The sequence below is a fragment of the Agelaius phoeniceus genome, chromosome 6 (assembly GCF_051311805.1).
Source record: "Agelaius phoeniceus isolate bAgePho1 chromosome 6, bAgePho1.hap1, whole genome shotgun sequence".
Classification (NCBI taxonomy): Eukaryota; Metazoa; Chordata; class Aves; order Passeriformes; family Icteridae; genus Agelaius; species Agelaius phoeniceus.
The window spans coordinates 59,240,435-59,259,204 of record NC_135270.1 but is presented as its reverse complement, the minus strand read 5'-3'; the positions used below and the strand labels follow the sequence as shown (position 1 = coordinate 59,259,204).

General features: G+C 48.7%; 1 protein-coding gene across 2 annotated transcripts in view; it reads left to right on the top strand.

The window, feature by feature from the left end:
- Window positions 1-18,770, top strand: part of DAAM1 (dishevelled associated activator of morphogenesis 1) — a 96,046-nt gene that overhangs the window by 25,452 nt on the left and 51,824 nt on the right. For both annotated transcript variants that reach the window (XM_054634783.2, XM_054634782.2), the window contains exon 3: window positions 14,806-15,029. In XM_054634783.2, coding sequence (XP_054490758.1) covers window positions 14,847-15,029 — 183 coding nt within the window. In that variant the 5' untranslated portion in view covers window positions 14,806-14,846. The remainder of the gene's footprint in view (window positions 1-14,805; window positions 15,030-18,770) is intronic.

Sequence of the window (18,770 nt, the reverse complement as noted above, 5' to 3'; positions counted from 1 at the left end):
AAGAAGTCCCATTGGGACGAAAAGCAGGTTTTTCTTTGTTTCTTGTGAATTAGTTGTGACTTTTCAGTTTTCCAGGTGGTCACCAGCCCTGTGGAAATCCACAGCAGCCTCTCCCCTTGACATCTGCAGGCTTAGATAAAGTTGTAAGATCCTGGGCAAGGATCACCAGAAATCCTCATCTGCTTTGAGACTGAGCCAAGTGATGACTTTCAGTTAATTTCTCCTGCATCTTGTGTCTTGAACGATGAATCAAAAAAAAAAAACCCAAAACCATACCTAAGAGCCCTACTTTAATGCCCCCTACTTTTAAAGGTGCTGCAGAGCTCCATGGGGTTTTTCACCTTGCTTTTAGCTCCCCACTTCAGTGATGGAAGGTTCTGAAAGAGGTTCACCTGCAGCCAGCTGGATGCAGGCTTGTTCTCCAGCCAGCAGTGTGTTGGTGTTGCAATCCCCACAGCCCAGATGGTGACTGGTTTTCCTTCACCTGGTCTTTTCCCCAACCAGTTTCCAGTAGGTGATAGGAGAATTCACCCATTTTTGGCTGTGGGGAAGGCTTGGCAAGCCCCCCTTGGCCCATCTGCACATTCAAAGCGAGGATGACTGGCATCAGCGTTATTGTTTGGCCAAGTGTATGCAGGGATATCACAGCTTAGATTTGTTACAGATGGGTTTCTGGATATAGTCTGAGGCATTCTGCCAGCCAGTTTTATATCTGTGTAAAAGTGATTGGCATCTCTATAAATAAAGCTGCTGTGGGATTATAAATCTAAATATACTTATTCATTAAATTATTTTTACATTTCCACTGGGTTGTCATCCTGGCTTATCACAAGCAAGCCATGCTCTCTGCCTGAGTGTTATCCACAGCTCCAGCAACGTGGCTTCTGAGGCTTGCAAATATTTTTTCACTTGTGGGTGAGCTATCCATGAGTCTCTGTGCCATGGATCTCTTCACTGGGACGTCCTCACAGTCACCACTGGGAATGACCCTGTCCTGGACACTGCTGTAGAAGTGGCAGTGGCTGTAAATACAGGAACGTGAGTTTTTCTTTCTTGCTTCACAAGTGAGCATGACTTTGCTGGGCTATTTAGTACCTGTGACCAGGTAAATACTGTTTGCATGGCTCCTTTGGTGCTGGGAAGGGCTCCTCCATAAGATCCTCCATCTGTGTCCTCAGGCAAGGAGTCTCACAAAGTTTCCTCCTCCTGTGCCCCGGGCCAGGCTGCATGGAAACGGGGCTCTGTCCACCTGGTTTAACCATCCCTGCTGGTTGTTTTGGCTACAGGAGCAAGGAAAAAAGTCCCCCAGACCAGTTCCAGGTGCAGCTGTGAGCTGGGGAGGTGCTGGAAGGAGAGCCAGACACCAGCACAGGCAGGCAGCAATGCAGGCACTGGTAAATCTGGCTTGGTCTTTGAGCAGGCTGGTGAGAGCACTGAGAGCTGCACCCTCTGGTTTCTGTGGGGTTTTTTTTTCCTTCTCTTTTCAAAGCATTTGATTATTAATTCAGCAAATGATGAAGCACAGAGAAACATGTGCCTGAGTGGCAGAATATCAGCTGCCTCACTCTGCTCAGAAATAACATGCATTGTTGAAAGTTAACCCATGATTTTATTGTAATTTCCTAATGAAGGGAAGCTTTAAAGTCCGTCTGTCCATCTGCTCCTCCTTCCATCACTGACAATTCATTAAGCCCATTGCCTGGTTTTGTCCTTTCTTTCAGTTTGGTTTTTCATCTCAAATTTGTGGGGCTGCTACAATTTTGGTCAAAACAGCCATCAAGTTAGAAGGGTGCCAGGAAGGCTTTTTATTAGGGGATGCAGTGAAACCTCAGCCTGTACTAGACACCAGGGAGCACACATAAATGTTATGAACATCCAAGCCATAAAGAGTGCTTTAGCTGGATTTGCCATGTTATGAGACAGCAGAGAGCCCACACTGCAGGTCCCTGTGCAGACATGTAGGTGTTACCAGGGGGGATGTTCACCTCAGTGAATTCTCTGATGTCTAATAAATGTGAGTTCATCCTACAGCCTCACTCTAAAAGTGGCTTGTGTTGCTGAGAGTCACAGAAGGAAATATTTCCATTCATGTTGGTATTTCTAGTGCTGCTCACCCCACCAAATGTAGTTTTGGTAGCATAACAGGGTCAGCACTGTCTTGTAGGGTCTTCAGAAACTGGTAGCAGCATTTGGTTGTGACTCACAGGGGTCTTAGGATGAGGGAAGAGATGAGGATCTGACTCCATGTTTCAGAAGGCTTGATTTATTATTTTATGATATATATTATATTAAAACTATACTAAATGAACAGAAGAAAGGATTTCATTAGAAGGCTGGCTGAGAATAGAATAGCAAAGAATGATAACAAAGGCTTGTGTCTCAGACTCTCTGTCTGAGCTAGCTCACTGTGATTAGCCATTAATTAAAAACAACTAACATAGCCTAATCAAAGATCCACCTGTTGCATTCCACAGCAGCAGATAACCATTGGTTACATTTTGTCCCTGAGGCCTCTCAGCTTCTCAGGAGATAAAAATCCTAAGGAAAGGATTTTTCATCAAAGATGTGTGCGACATGGTGCTGCTGGTATGTGGGTCCTCTGTGGGTGTGGGATCATTTCATCACCTTGTCTCAGGGGGAAGGGAGAGACCCTGGAAGGAAAGAGCAGCCACCAGCACTTCCCTGCAGGGCTGTGATGGGGTGCAAACAGGATTTGACATCCAGTGTGTTCTTGGTGAGCTGCCAAATGTTTGCATATCAGCCTGGCTTTTACTGGTAGGTGACAATGCTTCTTTCCAGGCCTGGTTTCCACCAACACCAGAATTCTTTGCAGTGTTGGGGGTTTTTTTCTTCCTCTCTTTGTTTCCTCTTTTCTTTCTCCATTCAGTGCCTTAGTAAGAACACAGCTGAATTCCTGGGAGCCCAAAGGAAACCTGTCTATTACACATGACCCGATTAGAAGCCATGGTAATAAGCATTTGAATCTAAAGCTAGATTAGGCAGGGAGCAGTCTGAGGCTGGATTTGCATAGCACACATTCCTTTTCTCCTTTTCCATAGGACGTGGTGGTAAATCTCCTGAAAGTGAATTTAGAAAGGCTGGCATGTGTCAAGTGCTCCTGTTGATGCATGGGTTGTTCTTCTCACTAAGCTGGGAAAAAAATGCCTGTGATTGCCTGGAAGATGGCTTTTCTCCTCTCTTCCTGCTCTCACAGCTCATGTTTCAGTCCATGGGGATGGGTAGCTCTTGCCAGCTCTACAAATCTGCATTTTAAGGGCATTTGGAAAGTTTTTGCCTGGAGAGGCAATTATTTCAGGGTGCTTTCTCTCTTCTTGTGACAACTCTGGCAGTAGTGGAGTGAATCTGGAATTTTCAGGTACCTAAATCCAATTTGCAGCTTCTTCAAGCTTTCACTTCACTGTTACAGGTCTTGTGCTGGAAAATGCTGCAAAGATTTGTTATCCAAAAGCCATTTAATTTCCTTTCCCTGTGGCCAGTCAGAAGATTGTGGATGATCTGAGGGTCAGTCTCTCTTTGCATTATGTCATTACCCTGTGTTTAGGCCATCCAGTGTTAGTTTGGGGCAATGGGATGCAGAGGTCAGACAAGGGGGGAAAAGTGTTTTTCAATGTTTAGGGCAGTGTCTGGGCAGCAAACCTGCAGGCTGTCTGCTCTAGGAGAGGGTTTGAATGGAGTCATGAGTTTCAGTGCTGGTTGGATTTTTTGGGTCCCCCTTTGTTATCCCTGGTGTTGTCTGGGCTGTGTTGGTAGACCTGACATTCTGGTGAAGGCAGAGCTGCCCCCCTGAGTGGCCTCTGTCAGCCAATTCCATTGCCCTTTTTGCTGATAGAGGCGTTTGCAGAGCTGCTGAAGGAATGGGAGAGTGTTTGAGGGTGTTGGGGGTGAATTCCCTCACTGCTCAGCTGGGCAGACCTGGTGTCAGTCAAACCATGGAACCATGGCAGGAAGGGAGCTTTGAGGAACCATGGCAGGCAGGGAGCTTTGAGGGAATGCCACCAGTCACTGATCCCCTGAAGCCTTACCCAGGTGTGGAGAGCTCTGCAGGGCCCACCATGCCCAGGACTCACCTCTTGGAAGGGAGAAGCTCTTCATGGGTTTGGATTGTGGGTGAACCCAGACTGGTGTTGATGGGCAGAAGTAAAAATGCCATCACTCTGAGATTTAAATGCTGAGCATGGCTCCAGCTGCTCTGGAATGAATACCCTTTGGTCACTTGGGGTCATCTGTCCTGGCTGTGTCCCCTCCCAGCTCCTGGTGCACCCTCAGCCTCCTCTGGTGATGTGGGGTGAGGAGCAGAGCAGACCTTGACTCTGCGCCAGCCCTGCAGAGCAGAAACTCAAACATCTCTGAGTTAGCAACACAGTTTCCAGCACAAACCCAAAGAAATCCAAGCATTCCAGCCACAGCCAGCTTGGGATGGGGCAGGGCTGGTTTGGGGAAGGCGAGAGGGGTGGAGGTGTGGGAGCATCTCTGCAGAGGGCAGTGGGTGGGTGTCAGAGTTTGGTGCTGCTTTATACAATCATCTCCCTTTCCATTAAAAAAAAAAAAAGCCTAGAAATATCAAATAACCACTTTGAAAAAATGACCCAAGGGGCTCCTGAGAGGCTCAGATACCCTGAGAGAACATAACTCTGCACTGTGTCCCTCTGAGCCCCCACCAAGCCTGCAGTGGCCTGGGGAAAGCTGCATCTGTGATCATGGGCACATCTGAAATATGGTGAGTTCCAGATATATCAACACCCAGCCTTCCCTCCTGCTGCAGATGCAATTAAATTAAAAAAAAAAAATCAAACATAGTTAATGTTCTCTCAAGGTATCTGAGCCTCTCAGGAGCCCCTTGGGTCACTTTTTCAAAGTGGTTATTTGCAATTGCTAAGGCCTTTTTAAAATTTTTTTAATGGAAAGGGAGATGATTGTATAAATATCTACAGGGGTATTTATTTATTATCTACAGGGATATTTATTAATTACAGAGGTGGGAAGCTTGTGTAGCAATTTGTGCCAGGTGCAGTGTGAAAACCTGCAAAGAAGAGAAATCTACTCCCATATTTAGCCCTGGCAGGGATGTGACCACTGTAGCTGTGATGTTGCTCCTCCAAGGGGTTTCTTCACTGAAATGTTTGCTCAGGAGGGGTGGAGAGGCTCATTTTTTGAGCAGTATATAGAGATGAAGGCAGGCAGGCTGCCTGAAGCACTGGAGATGCTGTAGATGCCTTGTGTGGACTCCAGACTCTCTGGGGAAAACCAGATTTGGTTCAATCAATGCACAGAGGAAAAACTAACAATCCTGTGCATGTACTCAGTGTGTTTAAATTCAGTTTGTATTGACACTGCTGATGCTGATACTTCCCTGGATTAAGCATTAAAATAGCCTCTATTGATTTTTAAATGCATCCCCTTGGGACCTCCACTGGGCTGACATTCCCCTCTGGATGCTCCAGCAGGAGAAGAGGAGCTTTCCTTTGGTCCATCCCCAGCAGCCATGTGTGGAAGGATCCCTCCCCTCTGTCAGAAGCTGCATAATTAGGCAATTAAAACCACGTGTCCCCATTAAGAGAGGTCCTCTGAATGGCAGGTGGTGGATTTGAGCAGCTGTCCTGGTGGAAAATCGAGTCCTGCTGCCCTGTGGCTCAGGATGGTGCAGATCCATCCTGGTCAAAGCAGGGCTTTTGCCATAAGCTACATTTTGTTGTGTTGTAGCCACATAAAATAAGTCTGACCAAACCTTCCAATTAATTTCACTTGCTGTGCTTGCCTGATTTTTTTTTTTCATTTAAATACCAACAGTATTTCAGTGAAATGTGATAAAAGTTGCTGTTTTTTCCCAGGCTGGGTGGGAGCTGTTGGGATCACGTTGTGCCTGGTCTGAGCTCACATGCTTTGTTTTTTGGTGTTCATCTCCTGGAGCACAGGGAGGTATTAGTGTCATACTGGAAGGAAGAGTGGCCAGGGGGCCTTTTCTGCCATTAGACATATTTATCAAGGAATTCTCAACCCCAGGTTTGTACTTAAGGGGGGAAAATCACTCTGGATTAACATCAGAATTTACAAACCTTTAAAAGAAAATCAGCATTGCAGATGGGTAGGCAAGCTGAGGGATCTGACAAGTGTGTTGTGTTTGCTCTGGGCACCTTCAGTACTCTGGGTTTAATGGTATCTTGAAGTTTAATGATATTTAGCCATCAGAATCCCTGCTGGGAAGGACTCCTATTTCCAGCAGCCTTCATCCAGTTTCCATTTTGAGAGAGAAGGAAACCAGCTTGCTCCACACCACAAAATGCCTCAACACCCGTGGTTCCAGTAGCCTCACCTTAAGCACAGATAATGCTAAAAAACTCCAAACACCACCCAAAAAAGCCCTCTGGGACTCAGCCAGCAGCTCCTTGTTGCCTTGTCCTGGTGGTGGCCCCATAGCAGATGTTGCTGTGGTGATGGACTGGAAGCATCTGCTGCTGAGAAACTTGGAAACTCCACTTTGTGCAGCCAAATTAAGAGGCTTTTAAAGAGGAAAAAACCTGCCTGCCTTCAGCCAGTCCCACCCCAGGGATTACTGCTGAAATGGGGAGCAGTGGAATGGAAAGCTCAGCAGTGAGGGTTTGCATACAATAAATGACAGTCACAGCCCAAATATTCATTGGAGGAGCAGGGATGAAAAAAAAGGAGAAGAATTAAAATAAAGGAAGGCTGTTATTGAACTGTTGTTCTCCAGGAAAAGGCTAATTGGGCAAACAAATATCCTCCTCCAGTGGGAATTGTGGCTCCTCTCCCTCTTGCCAGGCTGCTGAGTTTGTATTAACAGCATTTGCATCGTCAAAGGGAGTAGTCAGAACTTGTGATATCTGACTACTGGAAATCAGTGCAAAGCTGGGCTTTACAGCTGGTTTTAGCACCTTCTGGAGGTGTGCTGTGCTTTGAATGAGCAGTTTTGTTGAGCAGTTTTCTCCCAGCTGGGGCCAAAACCAGCTGTGGAAAGGGACTGGGGCTGGATTGGTGCTGGTGCTGGGTGATGGGGATGGGGCCAGGATGGAAGGGGATGCTCCCCTGGGATGCTCAGTGAGGCTGTAGGAGCCCCCTGAGCTGCCCTGGGGGTCTTGCATCCCTCTCTTTTACCTGGTTTTGTCCCTGAGGGCTGCCTGGACAAGGCTGGGCATCACCCAGCCCAGGCACTCCCAGAGGTTCAAATGGTTTCTGCTGTTTTTTTGGGTTTGTTTTTTTTTGTTGTTTGTTTGTTTGTTTGTTTTCTGTGTTGCCTTTTAGAACTTGGCTGGGACACAGGGAGGTCAGGGGCATGCCCCAGCATCCTTCTTGGAGAGCCAGCTCTGCCTTCCTGGAAAATCTTTTGGGCTTGGATAAGTGTTGTGCCTGGGTTTCAGGGTGCAAATCATGGGGAACCTATAAGGGAGCATGTGTGACTTGAGAAGTGTTTCTTCCTCCCACCAGTGCCAGCCCACCCCACTTTTTTGGTTTGATTCTGTGAAAAGAGGACCACGAATCTGCCTGGTTTCTGGGAAAATGGAATATATGTGTCTGTAAAATTGGGTCATTCATTCACCCTAGTGAATATCAAGAAATATATATATATATATGTATATAGGTTTGCAAACTGGGTCTTGTCTGTGGCTCCATGTTGTTGCCCTTGTTCCTGAAATAAATGGTATTTGCCCGAGCTGATCTGCTGGAGCTCCTGTAAGAAGTGGTCTGTAGTGGTTTGGAGGATCTCAGCTTGTCACTGATGGAATTTACCCTTTTAGTGGAGAACTCCTGACCTCCTGTGTTACTGTGCTGCTCACCATCTAGATGGCTGGGAAACTTCCAGCAAGGTTTGGTTTTTAATCCTCAAAACCAAACAAAGTTTTGCTGCAGCAGCATCTTTCCTGGTTGGATTAATGTGTGCACTGAGCCGTGCACCACAAGGGCTGTGTGGGGCTCCCTGGACCAGAGCTCCTGATGGATGCTGCAAGCCCTCAGCTTCTCCTTGCATCCAAGCTTGTCTCCATGGCCTGTGTGAGAAATTGCTACTCACTTTTCATAGTTTAGGAAGGTTTATTAAACCTTATCAGAAATACAACAGAAGACTGAATAAAGAAAAAATGTTGCGGCGCCGGGAGCAAAACATTTTCCCCACCATGTGCTCAGCCCCCTCACAATGGTTTTTTCCCTTTTAACTCTTCCCAAAGTTCTGTCTATCAACCCCTTCTTCACTGTCCAGTGGTGGAGATCCTGGTTGGAGGTCAGATGTCACCACAGTGACAAGCCAGCCCTCCCAGCTGTCCCTTGATAACCACGCGAGGCGGTACAACATAACTATAAATCTATAAAACTTTGCTCAACCTATATCCATGATATTTGTCCATTAATTGTGAGAGTCAATCATGGCATTACTCATCTATCACAACAATCCATGGCATTACTCATCTATCACAACCAAACAAAGTTTTGCTGCAGCAGCATCTTTCCTGGTTGGATTAATGTGTGCACTGAGCCGTGCACCACAAGGGCTGTGTGGGGCTCCCTGGACCAGCTCCTGATGGATGCTGCAAGCCCTCAGCTTCTCCTTGCATCCAAGCTTGTCTCCACGGCCTGTGTGAGAAATAGCCACTCACTTTTCATAGTTAAGGAAGGTTTATTAAACTTTATCAAAAATACAACAGAAGACTGAATAAAGAAAAAAGGTTACGGCGCAGGGAGCAAATGTGCTCAGCCCCCTCACAATGGAGGTTTTTTTCCTTTTTAACCCTTTAACCCTTCCCAAAGTTCTGTCCATCTACCCAGTGGTGGAGATCAGATGTTCCATAGTGACAAGCCAGCCCTCCCAGCTGTCCCTTGATAACCACGTGAGGTGGTACAACATAACTATAAAACTATAAAACTTTTCTTAACCTATGTACATGATATTTGTCCATTAATTGTGAGAGTCAATCGTGGCATTACTCATCTATCACAACTGCCATGGACATCCTGCAGCTCACCATCAGCCATGCCCTGCTCCAGATTTTGCCTGGCTTGGCAAAGCGAGCAAGGATTGATTTCAGCTGGAGAGTGTTAAGACAGATCCTGTCTCACCCTGCTGTGCTCCACGCTCTTCTCCCTGAAAAGTGGATTACAGAGCCAGCAGTGTGTGTGCTTCCCTTGGCAGGGACCTCACTCATGTGCTGGAGGGGTGACAGGCAAGCCAGGCCATGGCACTCTCACAGCACCCTGGAGGTTGTTGCTCTTTTCCCTGAATAGCATCAACTCCTCCAGGTGGGAGCCCCATGCAGACACAAACAAAAAATGTCTCTCCCAGCACCTTTGATAGGTGTAAGTTTAAAGTGGAAAAAGTGGAAAAATCCAGTTTTTCTGGAGTGTTACAAATTCATTAAGCTATGTCTTTCCCTCACTGGCTCTGTAATAAAATTGGTCTAATTTTTCTTGCTGGATGTGGCTGGATGTGGCCCCCAAAGCTCGTCTGCCCTTGAGCTGAGTGAAATGTTTTCTTGTGAGACAGCAGGCCCAGATGTGTGCTTCAGGATGTGACAAATGCCACAACAAATGGTAAAAATAGAAAGAGGAGGTGACACATTTTAGGCACGCACTGGGTTTTTGATGATGCTGGCAGATGGGGCTTTGCTGGAGTGAGCAGAGCAGCCATCTCCTCATGGCATCAGGGGCAGGGTCCTGGTGGCCTTCAGGACCCAGGTAGCCCAGGCAAGCTGTGGAGACACAAAACACTCTTTTTGTTGGGATCATAGAGTATAATAGGATTTCTGGGATGAGGAAAGAGGATCGGGGTAATTCAGGATTTGGCAGGTGTATTTATAAATCCATGAAACCCGAGTCTTTGAGATTTGCTTGTGCTGAGAATCAGAGCTCTTGTGATGCGCTGGTGATGAGTCAGGCTCCTCCTGGCAGCTGCATCATGGAAAGGGTCCTGTTCCCATCCCTTTTGGGCTACTGTTCTGAGAGTAGATGGGTGGAAAAAAGGCAATCAATAGTTTAAAGCCTTTTAGCTGAATGTGTTGGGCTTTTTGCTCCTTACTGATGACATGCACTGATTTCCACCAAACACAAACATTGCTCCCCTGTACAGCCTATGCCTGAAAACAGCTTTACAGTGGAGAAAAGGGGTTTTAGAAATCAGCATGAGAGTTTGTGGCCAAAAAATCATTCTGGTTGCTTTAAACAGGAGCAGCTGTGCTGGGGATACCAGCACCATGCTCAGCACAGTGGAGGTGCTGGAAATGGGCTCAGATCCTTTAAGCTTCTGTGTTGGAGGGGAGGTGATTCCTGCTCAGGGGAAGGCAGTCCTATTTCTGAGCTTTTCATTCATGCAAGAGCTCAATGTCAAACCTTATATTTTTTAAATTGAATAATACTTAGACACCCCCCCCCTTCAGTAAAAAGTATTTTCATGCACCATTGCACATTTTCATTTGCACATTTGGTGCAAATGTGAAATGGAGGAGCATTTTTCTCTCTTGAGAGGGATGTGCAGCTGCCTTTTGGATGGGCAGAGCACCATGAACACACTTTGGTGGGCTCACAATCAGAACCAAACCTAAGAAGAGTTTGGGTTACTGAGTGGAGCCAAGGAAGGTGCTGACTGTCTTGGGTCTCTAAGGTGAAAAATCAAAATGTGCCTGAGAAAGGCTTTGGTGCTTCTCAGGGAATGCTTCAAATGTACAGCTGATCTGAAAAATGCTGTGGGAGCATCCAGTTTTTTATTGCTGTGGAGGTCTGGATGTGACTTACACGGGAGGAAAAATCATCTGAAATTGTTTATTTAGAGAAGCGGTGCAAGGTGGCTTGCACTGTGCCCTGCTCTGGGTGTTGAATTCATGGGGAGAAGCCCCGAGGGAGGATGAGCATTGCTCAGTGGTGGGGTGGGACAGCTATAGGGTGCACTGTGTGGAATGCCAAATTCCTGCTTTCTAAGAGCTGAGAAAAGGGGTCCAGTCACCTGGCTGTAACACTTGGTGACAGTGATGGTGCCTTCCTGAAGTCCTTGCTGAAGCCAAGTGCCTCCCAACCATCACCATCCAAGGGCGTTGCTTCGCAGTGATGGGTGAGAGTTGGAATATTTCCATTGTTTGGGAGCATCCCAGGCTGTGCTGAGGCTCTTGCAGAGTAAAGGCAGGAAGAGCTTGGCATGGCCCAAGATGCTGAAATTGGTGGAGACACCAATTCCCAGCTTGGTGAGGACACCGAGGCAGAGGCAGTCAGTGAGCGCTGTTACACCAAAACCACCTGCAATAAAGCTCCACATTCAGAGACAGAGCTCGCTCAGGATCTTGCACCCTCACTTTGGGAGGGGAGCCAGGAAAACAACAAGCTAATATTCATGTTTGAGGATTTAGCTGCTGGCTCCGGGGTGGGTTTGGAGGAGGCGGGTGCGAAGGGGAGCGTGCGCTCCTCTGCTCCTCCGCATGTGTTTGTGCCCTTGTTGGGTATTTTTAGGCTGCAGACCGCAGTGCTGCAATACCGGTGCTGGCTCCCAACCAGCTGGTTGGGGCATCGGTCACAGACAGGCTTTGGCAGCTCGTTGCTCCAGTTTAATTTAGCTTGCTGAGGAGGCTGTTGAATATGCAAGTGGTAATTGCTGCTCTCCTTTCCTTAAAGCAAAGGCGGAAGCGACACCAGGCTCCAATTTTCTCCTAATGACTGATTTCATTTAAACACTGCTCAGGGCGATGCAGGCTTGATGCTTTTCTTTTTAGGGCTGGGGAGAACTATGCTTCTATCTCTGGGGTCACTGATCCAGGTGGCCTCCATCCGTCCTGGTCACACACATGAGCTAAGCTCCTTCTCCTCCTTCTCTTGAGTCTGGGTTTCCAGTTTGAAGCCATCACAAACACATTTTCACCCTTGTTTCTGTGCAAACAAAGTTGTTTGGGAATGATTCAGCCCCATCAGTCCTGCCTTGAGATTTGGGCTTGGCTACAAGTTCCCTCAGTGACCCTTCCCAACCTATCATCCCTGGCTCTGTTCATACAGGGGCAATTAAGCTTAATTTATTCTGGCCTGCTCAATAGAAGAGGCCAGAAGGCACCATCAGATCACAATCTGACTTAAATGTATTGATCTAATTAGCAGTCAAAGGTACAAGCAGGAGGTGGGAGCAGGACACTTAACATATGATGCGGCGTAGAACTTGTCCCTTCTGTTCTCCTTAACACAAGCCTCCAGATTGCCAGGGGCTGCTGCTTTTTCTTCTTGAATAACCAATTTCTGCAGGATTTGCAGGGGAGGAGGAGGCTGTGTAGCTGGACTTTGTTCTGACGATGCAAGCTGCTCTGTCTGCAGCTCCCAAGGACCTGCCAGGGAGCTGTGTTTTGATTTTGATCCATCTTGTCAATGAATATTCATCAGCCTTCTGAAGGTTTAATGCTATTTGCCTGGTAGCTAACATATTCTCTCCCTAACCTTTTTTTAGCCTTGGTTGCTAATAACCTACAGCCCACTCAGTCTACATTATAGGGTGGTTTGGTTTTTTAAATTGTTTATAGATGAAAATGAGGAACCTCAGTAGCTCCAGAGCTGGAAGCAGCTCAAAAGTACCTTGTCTTGGTTGCTGTATGGCTGTCAGCTTTAAACCCCAAAATAAAACCTTGCCTTTTGGTCTGTCATTCAGACTCCTCATAAAACATTGTCAGGAGTGTGCATCTCTGAAGAGCAGGTGTTGTTCTGATAAAAGCTTTCCACACGTTTTTGTAAGCCCAAGTCAGAGCTTGTATGTAGCAGCAGGTTTCAGGGACGAGGCTGGCATGGTGTTGAAAAGGGGGTGGAAAATGCCCTGTGGAAGAGTTGGGTCTGTTTGCTCCACACCAGCTCCTGGAGCAGGATCAGGATCAGATGCTGCTCTGGGACTGGTGTGGCTGTACCCATGGACTTGGAATGGCCAAGTGACCAAACTTTGCACATCTGAGGACCCAGTGTAGGTTGGAACAGAGCTCCTGTGCTGGGCAGCCACCAGCAGCATCTCCCTTTGCACCCTGCTCCTTGTGACCCATTAAAACCCAAACCTGCCATGTTTTCTCCCATATTGGAGTGAACAGAAATCCGTGTGCCTTTGGCTTTTTGTTTCCCTCTCTTCTTTAGGAGAGAAGCTCTGCAGCAGGTCCCAAACCCTGCTGACACTGAGGGGATGCCAGCAGGCCGCTAATGGATTTGCTGCGGTGCTGGCTGCCGGGGAGCCGTGATGAGAGAGCTCTCATGGCAGCTGAAATTCCTCCAGCGGCTGCATATTTCTACATCCAAGATGTAAAAATGTGAAATGAGATTTGGGGCCCTTCAGGAAGGGGCGGGGGGGACTCTCCAGGCTGGGCACAGAGCAGTTGCACAGGCTGGGATTATCCTGTGTGAAGATCCAATAGCTGTTTCCCATGTTCGTGGTTCAGCAGATGATTACACCACGTGCTAGAAATGTGCCATCGAGATCATCTCAAGGGTCAAATCCTCTGTTAAAGAGCTGTGGGTAGAGCTTGAATTTTCTGCAAGCTCCCTGCTTTCAGAGGGCAGTGTTTGCCATGCTGTGGTGGTGCAGGGTCTGACCTCGGGTCTGACCCCAGCCCTGGCTCTCCACAGGGCACAGCAGCTGTTTATTCTGCTGTATAAATCCATAGTTGGAGGGAATGGCAGGCTCCAGGGAGATCAGACACTCCTTTCCAAATGCTGACCTTTTTTTCCCCGAGTCTCTTCATAGCTTTGTTAATAAATCTGAGTCATCCATATTTCAACCTTGGCTGTTTGTCCAGTCTCTTAACATCTCAGTGTCTTGTTTCACAGAGATAAAATATGTGGGTGTGTAACTTTGTAAGACAAATGTTTAGGCTTTCAAAAATTCCCTACTTTGCTGGTTGATTTTTCTCATTAGAGTGTTTCTCCACACTCCTCATTCCTCATAGGTGACTTTCCTCTTGTGTTGCTGACTTAAGAGTCCCAATTTTGGGGCAGTTTTTACCTGATCCTTGCTGTCATTAGGCAGGCAGGGCACATGGTTCCTGCCCTGAGCTTTGCTCCCAACCAGAGTTTCAGAAATCAGCAAAACCCAAGTGGCTGCCAGGGCGAGCGATGCCCGACGTCAGCACAGCTTAGGAAAATCTGAGCTACCGGCCCCGTGTGATTTTTATCAGCTGAAATTGCCTCTTGTAAATATTTACTGGAGCTGCAAGTAAGGTTTATCTAATTAAAGCCAAGCAAAACTTTCCATGAAAAAGAGCTGCCGTACAGGGGGTTGCTGGTGGATGTTTAGGAACACGTTTAAGAGTTGGGGGAAGCGTGCAGAATATTTTTTCAGCTCTGCTGCTGTCTGTAGCTCGGGGCAGGCTGAGCCACATGAGCTCTTCAAGGATTGAATCACCCATGGTGGGGACCTGGTGGCCCCACGCACATCCAGCTGTTTGTACAGCAGTTCCCTGAATTTTCCGTACCCCTGGCATGAAGGGATGTGAGGTGTGGGTATGAGGGGGGCTGCCATGGCATCGGGAGGGTTGGCACAGCTTTGCTGGGATGGGCAGCACCGGTGGGGCCCAGGACTCCTCATCCCACGGGGACAGCGGCGTGACCCCTGCGGCTGCCAGCCCTGGCACGAGGCAAAGCAAATGCATCTTTTTTAATTTGCGTGGTCCTCAAGGTTGCCAGGACTGTAAGCGTCAAATCTGAGCAGAAATATTTGGCACGAAAACCGTCTGTGCTCTTCCCCTCGGTGCCGAGCGCGTGGGTGGCTCGGTCCCTCCTCCCACCGCGGGACGGGAGCGCGGCGCTGCGGGGCTCCTGCTCCAGCCTCCTCTCTTCTCTTCCCTTCAGGATCTAGTGCCCAGCAGGGAGGGACACACAGGATTGTGGCCATGGCCCCGAGGAAGAGGAGCGGCCGGGGGATCTCCTTCATCTTCTGCTGCTTCCGCAGCAGCGAGCACCCCGAGATCACGTACCGGCTGCGCAATGACAGCAGCTTCGCCCTGCAGACCATGGAGCCCTCGCTGCCCATGCCGCCCGTGGAGGAGCTGGATGCCATGTTCACCGAGCTGGTGGTAAGTGGGATGCTTCTTAACTTCAGGGTTAGGTTTGGGGTTTCTCCCTCTTTCCTCTCAACCTCCTCTTCATAGTCTCCCCAGTCTTGGTTTTGAGCTTTCAGGCAAACTTTGGTGTGAAGGGAGGCTGAACCCTGAGCTCTGCTCCTCCCTGAGGTCCTGCCACTTTGGGGTGGTCTCTCTCATTAGAAACTCTTAATTTCTTATAGCAGGGGGTTGGGTCCAAGCTGGTAAAGCAGGATGTTCCCCATAGATGCAAAGTGACTTTACTTGCTGGGCACTCAGCTTCACAGAAATTATCAGGTGTGGGCTTCACTGAGATTTGAAAAGTCAGGATATTGTTTCTTTATCCCTTGGTTCCAAAACTTGGAAAAACATGGATTAAGAAAAAAAATTGACAGCCAAAAAAAGCTTTAATTTCCTCTAAGCAAAACCATTTTGGTGTGGTATTTTGGATGGTGTTCTACTTTGAGTTCAGTCAGCAGTGAAATGAGCTTTTCCTACAGTGCTTGGATACATAGAGGGAGCTGGGAATTGTGACACTGGTCACACCTCAAGGTACAGCACATCCCATTAGATGCCAGGCACCATGGACCTGTTGAGCCAGGCCTCTTGGTAGAGGAAAGCTCCAGGTTGTATTATAAGAGCTGGTTTTGCCAAGACATCCTTCTCCAAGGGTGTGGCAGGCCAGGACACCAACACAGCACAGTGGGGATGAAGTATCCCTGCAGCAGAACTCTTCTGGTCAGGTTGGGTTTGTTCAGGAAAAGTGTCTGTCTCTGTCCCAATTTATTCTCCACTGATAACTTGGCCAAATCAGGTTATCCTGGGGAAACTCTTTCCCATGGATCACTTTTCCCCTGCCCCAGCCAAAGCCTTGTTGGGCTGAAGGAGGCATCTCTGGATGCTCATTTGCTGGAGCCCCACTGAGCCTGTGCACCTCATCTCAGCTCAGGATTTTCAAAACACCTCTTGCAAACTCCTCCAGATGCTTTGTGCAGTGGCAGTGCCACAGGGAACCTCTGTGTGTGCAGCAAGGCAGGAGCCAGTCCAGCCTGAGGCACAGCCTGGTGTGGCCCTTCTGCTCCCCAGCCCTTCTCCATGCTATGGAGATTTTTAGTTATTTTTCCCCAGCCAAGGGTGAGAAAAAGGCCCAGAGGCAGCTGCAGCTCCAGGGCACGCTGGCAGCAGGAGCTCCCTGGGGACTGAAGCCATGCAGGGAGGGGGACAGAGGGTGCCCACCGTGCCTCCTGCACAAGCAGCTGCAACCCCCTGGCTCCCCAAAAAACCCATCAGGCAGATCTCAACCCAAGCCAGCCCTGGGTGGGAGGGAGGGGGAAGCCAAGCTCTGCCCTGTGGGCACAAGGAGGCAGATTGCCATTCAGGGCAGTGCAGTTGCAAATCCCCCCTCGGTCCTTACAACAGCTCCTTCTTGCTCTCTGTAACCTGTTGGTGTCGGGTGTTAAATTTCAGCATTAGTTAAATGGTTTGGAAAGTATCCCACTGTTCCTGTACAAACCCTCTGTGTAACATTTGGAAGAGAGACAGAGAAAGCACTCAGAGGTGCTGGGCTGATCTTCATGCCTGCAGGAGCCCCATGCCATGGTGCTTGGCCCTCCTGGCTGGGATGGCTTGTGCTGCTCTGTGGGACTGAGGCTCCCTCCAAAGTCCTTGACTGTCTCAGCCCATTGGGTTGAGGGAAGTTAAAGGGGTTGGAGGGGATCTGGAGGCTTTGCCAGCTGGAGTTGGTCCTTTGCCAACTCTTCCCTTGCAGCTTTATCCTGACTTTCCTACTCCACTTGTTTGCATCAGGGATCAGAGTGGAGGGATGGAGGGTTTCAGGCCTGGGGTGGGGGGTGTCTCTGGGGACATTGCAGCAGTAGGCATGGACAGTCCTCCCACAAACAGAAACAACAGAGTGGGATCCCTGCTCCACAGATCCCAGCCTGCTGCTTACATTGAAGGGCAAAGTTCCTTTATTTTTGGAGCCATCCTTCAAAATATTCCCTGAGCTTTGTGTGTTTTTAAGTGTGGATTGTTGATCTGAGGCAGGAAACATCCATAGTGTGAGAAATTGGTGATTGTCCCATGCCAGCAGCAGAGGATGAGGGCCTGAGCTGCAGAGGGACGTGGAGCAGCTGTGACTCCAAGGTCAGCTAAAGACTTGGGCTGCTCTCCCAGTGTCTGTTTTTTGGCCTGTTTTGTGTTCGATGGACACTTAGGATTTTAATTGGGATAGGTAATTAGAACAGATAAATACTTAGGGGTTTATTCTGTGCCTGTGCAAGTGTTTTTCACTTAGTTGCATTAGAAGCAACAGGAAAATGGGATTTTTTTTCACCTGGGCACAAATTTCAGCAGTAAGAAATGCTTGATCTTCATCCCAGACTGCAAGGATGATGTTCCCTGTCCCAGCCAGCCACATGCAGCAGGCAGGGGCTTTTCCCTGGCTCGGGGCAGATGCAGATGTTGTTGTTGTGGTCAGTGACTGATCACTGCTTCCTCCCAGAGGAACCTTTTCCCTTTCCCTGCCTCTCCCCCAGCCTGGTGTGAATGGGTTTTGTCGGAGCATTGTTGGGATGTCGCTCAAGCGGGCACCGGCCCTGTCTGAAAGGATTTTCTTTGTCCCCTGTCCTGCCGGGGCTCCGGCCAGGCTCAGCCACCCAGGGAGGAGCAGGTGCTGGCAGAGAGGCACAAACAAAAGCAGAGTGTTTCAGCAAGATTTACTGATTTGCAGCTCCTCTGGCTGGGACAGTGCTTTATGGTTTTGTGCACCGCTGTGTCCTGCCAGCTTGGGTAGGCACTGGTTGCTTCCCCAGGCTCCTGCAGAGGTGTGGCACCTGCCAGGCAGCATCCACTGGATTTGGGGAGTTTCAGGAGCCTCCCATAGGACACATCAGGAGGATCACTGATCACTGTGCCCCAAATGTGGGGTTGCACGAACTGCCTGCGAACCAAGAGAACAAAGCTGTGCCATCTGCCACAGCTTCTTTCAAGAGGCTCCTGCGTATCCAGGCTAACAATACAGCATTTCTTCAAAGGCTGAAATCTTGCTTGCACACTCAGAAAAAGCACTTGCAAAGCTCCACATAATGGTGCCATATGGTAGATCTTGCCATAACAATCCTCTCTATTTTCTGCCAGCAACTAGACTTTCCAGCAGATGGGTGAATGACTGATGTCCTTTATATCTGCTTAACACTCCTTGTCACTCCGAGGCTTGTAATGAAATGCTCTGTGTGTGGTGCTGTGCACTGGGCAGGGGGCTGGGATGCCTTGGTTTTGAGAGGATGGGAGGAGCCCCAGCATGACCCAGGACCCCTCTCTGTCTCTCCTCACAGTGGGGTGGGTCACGGTGGCATCTCCATCCCTGCAGAATGAGAGCGATGCTCTGGTGGCTGCTGACAGAGCTTAGGTGCTCAGAGGAGCTGCTGAGTCTGGTGTGGCTTTGCTTGCCCCTGAAGCACAAGATTCTGCCTCTCCCTGGTCCCACAGGCTGCTCCCAGCCTGAATCCCTGCTGGTGGAGGGATGGGTTCAGAGGAGGTGCTGCTCCAGACATTCCTCAACGCTTGCCTTGCCCAGGCTTTGAGGAAATTCCATTTACTGCTCCCAATGGGGCTTTGCAGCCTTTTCACTTCTGAGTTAGTGATGCAGAAGAAATTAGAGCAACCTCCATCCTGCCCTGCATCCTGCCTGTGATGTGCAGCAGCCTGTTTTTAGCCTGTGAAACAAGAGCAGGT